Source organism: Condylura cristata, unplaced genomic scaffold (assembly GCF_000260355.1).
Source record: "Condylura cristata isolate star-nosed mole 26May11 unplaced genomic scaffold, ConCri1.0 scaffold00010, whole genome shotgun sequence".
Classification (NCBI taxonomy): Eukaryota; Metazoa; Chordata; class Mammalia; order Eulipotyphla; family Talpidae; genus Condylura; species Condylura cristata.
Genome location: NW_004567111.1, coordinates 50,637,050 through 50,642,091, shown reverse-complemented (window position 1 = coordinate 50,642,091; position 5,042 = coordinate 50,637,050). Strand labels below are relative to the sequence as shown.

Genomic DNA, 5,042 nt, shown 5'->3' with positions numbered 1-5,042 from the left:
GCACAGAATAAGAGCACAGCCTTGAGATCAGTCTCGAGAAATTTGAGTTCCTGTTGAAAGCTTCACCATTGCAAGAAATTGTTCCCTGACAGCTACCTTGTCTCAAGCAATAGAGTCCAACAGTCTTACTCCTTCTCCTATTAACAAAAATTTCTATGGCGTTTCTCCTTTGAAATACTTCTTACTAAAATTCCTTCTCTCCAAAATGTACCTATAACCCTAAATGTGACTCTTTTTAATGTTTTGAGAATCATAGTCAGGGGGTGTCTTGTTTCAACAAAGGTATATTACAGGGCAAGTGTGTCCTTCTCTCCCTACCTATCCATGAAGTTCATTATTTTACGTTGTGGAAACATACAGTCAAGTTTCATGAACTTGCCCAAGATCCCGCAGCTCATTAATGAGAGAGCAGGAACATGGCGCCTTCTGCCACCCCTCTGTCTCGGTGCTGTGCTGCTCTGCCTGATCTCAGATTTAATATTACCAAAAAGTCAGCAGTGGGGCTGTGTGAGCAAGGTTACTACACCTTCAAAGTTTACTGTTTTGCTTATAGATAATCAACATATGAAGCCAAAAAAAGCCATGAAGCAGAAAGTGGAAACATTTACAGTGATTAATGAAAAGAACTTTGTTATTCAACTTGTAAAGAATTTTCTGTTAAAATTCTACTTACAAAAGCCTTTGTTTATTGGCTAAATTAATATTACATGTTAGAAGAAATCGGTGATAAATTAGACTGAAATTTTATTTTTACTTTTTTACAGTGGCAACATAATTCAAAAAATTATTCGCTCAATTGTAACATCCTTCCCATTCAGGTATGTGACATCTTAGGAAGGGAGGTAATTAAATATAATAGTCAATATTATTAATTAGAAAAGATTTGGAAAGGAAAAGAAAACATTTTCATTGTCAATATGTTGCAGTAACTCCTGTATACCCATTTGATGTGAACTAATTGGATTTTTTTTCTCAAATTTTGTTAATATGCCATTAATTTACATAACTATGTAGTTTGGAAGATCCATTTTCACACCTCTGAAGGTGTATTTGCTTTATTCACCCTTCACCGAACTCTTGTGTATCTTAGAATTTTAAACAGAACAATAAGTCTTTAAAAAAATGGTATTTTTCTAAGTCTAATAGTAACATAGTAACATTTTTATACCTGTAAAAATAAAAATAATGAGCATACAGCTCAAAATTCTATAAGTAAGGTGTTATATTAAACCCCTTATTCATCTAAGATATGTCCTCTATTCTGGTGACACTCTGCTTTGGCTTTTCTTTATATCATAGTAAGATTGCATATTCTGATACAGATTCACAAAAAATTATTTCCTTTTAAATTTGAAATATTTTAACTTGTATTGCATCTAAAAATGCATTCTGTAGATGAATGTACTCATCTTTATATTATACAAATAGTATAATTTATGGAGAGTATGTTTATAATATACAAGAGAAAGATTGAGGTAGTTACTTTTGAGTTCAAGGTGTAGGTAATTATGAAATATAATGTCTTCTAATGTGTCCAGCACTGTGTTAAAAGCATCCATTAATAATTAGTGTAATCTTAGGCTTGTTGAAAATAGCACTGATAAAAAAATCTTACTGGTCAAAGTGGTCTTTTAAAGGCTTTTATTAGTTTTACTTTCACTTGGTTTTTACTACTAAATTCTTAAAAAATATTAAGCTTGAGGTCATATTTATTATAAGAAATTGGTGGGAATCCTTATAAAATTTGCAAATTTTAAGAACAGTTTACAAGCAGAGACATGTAATTTTAATTCAGTTTATCTGTTCTATCTTGGCATATTAGTCTGATGTACCCACTGTAAAAGGGCATGATGACACAATGTCATTTGGTGGGAATTTAAAAAAAAAATTTTTTTTTATTAAGGTCACATTGATTTGCAACACTGGATGATTCAGAGATTCAAGTTCATACCTGTTCACACCATAGACACCCACGGTCTTCCAACATATGCCATTCGGTCCCTCTCCCCATTACTTCCCACCACTGGTGGTAGTCTCAATTCTATAGTCAGATTTCTAGGGTTTGTTTGGTTTATTTTTGCCCTCTTTGTTTGTTTTTCTATATCCTGCACTATAAGTGAAACTATCACTTTGTCTTTGTCTTTTTCTCCTTCTGATTTATTTCACTTCACGTATTCTCTCCAGTTGCATCCATGTACGGAATTTTATTTCCTTCACAACTGGTGCTATTGAGTCAAGACTGAATTTTTTTTTTTTTGAGTTTTTTTTTTTTTTGAGATTTTAAGGTAATACAGTTTTCCCTACTACTAGACAACTTAATCCTAAATAACAACACTTTAGTATCAGATCATTGGCCTACCTGTAGTCTAACCATAAGGGTGAAAAACAGTTATTTTTATTTTATTTATTTGTTGTAGAATATTTGGAATTTTGCTGATCTTTATGGATATGTCCCTCATCGTTACAGACCTTGTCGTTGATAACTCAATATTCAGTCATTTGGAATATCGTTTAATTTCTTTAGCTATTGCTTTATTTTTCCTCATGGATGTTGTTCTTCGAGTATTTGTAGAAGGGTAAGTTTGATTATTTTTTTTAAAGATTTATTTATTTATGCATACAGAACTGGGGTACAGGCCAGAGGTGTAGGGGCAGTGAGAGGCTTCACCAGACACAGAGTGGGGAGCAGAACAGGCCCACTGACAAAGTACCACTGCTGAGGGGAGCAGCAGGCATATCAGGAGAGGTCTGCCACGCCATGTGGTCACCACCAGGGTAGGGATCGAACTCATGCTGAAGTGGCTTTAGTTTTTTAGTGTTGTGCTTTAGCCTGCTGCGCCACCAGGGAGGTCCAATTCTTTTAAAACACATAAAGCTATTATGTTCTATTGTGAGAAACATCTCAAAATAATTACCGGGTCACCCCAAACAAATGTCACGTTTTTTTTCAAAATAACTCTCCTTGAAGGTCTGGACTACAAGAGAAATAGTGGTCAAAAATCCCAATTTCTACTAGATTGGGCATTAATATTGCTGTTGCAACTTGCAATCTAGTCTCTGCAAATGCATTCAAGATGGTTCTCCATCAAGAGGAGGTAGAGCTTAAAAGGTTTGTAAAATGGGGCCAGGTAGCTTATGTGTCCACATGCACATTAAGAGAGACATTTATGTAAAATATAAATATTCAAACCTTCATGTAAGAGTTGAATCTAAATAAAAGTTGACAGTAGACCAAATACTAGATAGTAACTCTGAATGGCTTTCTACCTCAATTAATATAAAAAGGTACAGGAGATATAAGGCTTGTTTATTCTGCCAGTGAGTCTTGATAGTGAGGTAGCAACTGCTCTCTGCTTTTTGGCTTTCTCAGAAGGAGGATGGAGTGAGCCAAGCTTTAGAGCTAGACTGCTCAAGGATTAAATTCCCCAGCCTCAATTCACTTCAAAAGGCAACTTGTTTCCTCTCCTGATGAACTCTCCTTGAAGGCCTGGTCTACAAGGGAAATAGTAGTCCTTATGCTTTTGAACTAAGGGCAGTGCCCCCCTCCTAAATTATTAAGAGCTTGAAAGTGACTACCCTGGAATGGAAAGAAACCTTTCCCAGAGCATCGGTGCCCATGACTGATGGAGCCAGTGGTAGGGAGGAAGATGCAGTGGATGGAAATGTAGCCCAGGGATGGCCACATCAGCCCTTGGGGGTTCCAGTGGGTGTGCAAAACCAGAGAAGGAGTTTGCAAACCAAACAGAGGAGCCCCTCCATGTGCAGGCTCCCCTTGCAAGCTCTCTGGCTATGATACTCTCTGTTTTCCGGGCATACTGCCAAACTTCCCACCCTTCTCTCCCACTTGCATGGAGGCAGTGCTTCCTGCTTGTCCAACGGTTTGGCTGGGTTTATTACTATCCCTACATGGCCATGGTGATGGCTTTTGTCATGTTTTGTTAAAACAGCGAATATGAATATTGTCCCCTTAGTCTAGTCTAGTTAATACATTTTAAACAACTTAAGTACAACTCTTAATGGGAATGAGTAGGATGATTTGTGCTCTTAAAATATTCCTTTCTCTTCTTTGAGAGGACATAAGCTTATTTTTTTGTTTGTTTTATATTACAGGATGAAACCTTATTTTTCTGATATACTTAACTCCTTAGATGCTGTCATTGTTGTGGTGACTCTATTGGTTAATGTTGTTTATATGTTCTATGACTATAGGTTTCTTACTGGTATCTCCAGGTAAGAATCATGTGAATTACATCTCTTAAAATTGTCTTTTTTTTTTTTTTTGTGCATATCCTGTGGCTTTCATTTTGTTTAGTCTTTATAGCTCTGAATGTGCTGATTCTGTGCCATTTAAATTGCTTGTAAATGAAATATTCTGGATAACTTTCTATATACTTGGAAACTAAAGGATGGTAGTATTGGATGAGGCTAATGAAGGGTACATATACAAAGATCCTTTAATTCAGTTAAGATAGAACATTTGAAAAAGAAATTGAGGATTTTGCCTTTTGTACTAACTTTACTACATTTTGAAATTCCCACTTGAGCTTCAACCAAAATTTCCTTGTAGATGAAATCCTGGTTTTCTCCTATAACCAAGAATGCCTTGGTTTGAGCAAAGCAAAATTTCGTGACTGCAGTGATGGCCTTCAAAAAAGCCAAAGGGACAGAAAATTGGGTGAGCTGAAGAGCAAAGCAGAAGCAGCATTTTGAAATGTTGTTAGTTGAAATGAAGAATGTTGAGGCAAACGTGGAACTGTTAGGGACCAGGAAACTGAAACTGTGGTGTTGTTTTTTTTTTTCCTGTGGTGGCAATGAGGAAAAGAAGAGCAGAAACACTAGAATGTAGATATTGAGTGACTCACCAGGTTTATTCATTAATCAAATAGCTTGCTTCTTTCTGCACTCTAGCTTCCCAGGACTGCAGTTCAGGTGCCAATGAAACTTTCAGAATTTGTAAATAATCAGAACCTGTATGGTCCTCCAACCAGCAACCTCTTCATCACTTAAAAGCTTGCTAGATGAACAACAAATGTTGGTGAGGG

General features: G+C 36.1%; 1 protein-coding gene across 1 annotated transcript in view; it reads left to right on the top strand.

Annotated features, from left to right (window-relative positions):
* Nucleotides 1-774: 774 nt before the first annotated feature.
* LOC101630436 (phosphatidylinositol 3,4,5-trisphosphate 3-phosphatase TPTE2) overlaps nucleotides 775-5,042 on the top strand; it is a 46,929-nt gene continuing 42,661 nt past the window's right edge. The window contains exons 1-3 of the mRNA XM_012723172.1: nucleotides 775-818; nucleotides 2,418-2,576; nucleotides 4,111-4,230. Coding sequence (XP_012578626.1) covers nucleotides 2,443-2,576; nucleotides 4,111-4,230 — 254 coding nt within the window. The 5' untranslated portion in view covers nucleotides 775-818; nucleotides 2,418-2,442. The remainder of the gene's footprint in view (nucleotides 819-2,417; nucleotides 2,577-4,110; nucleotides 4,231-5,042) is intronic.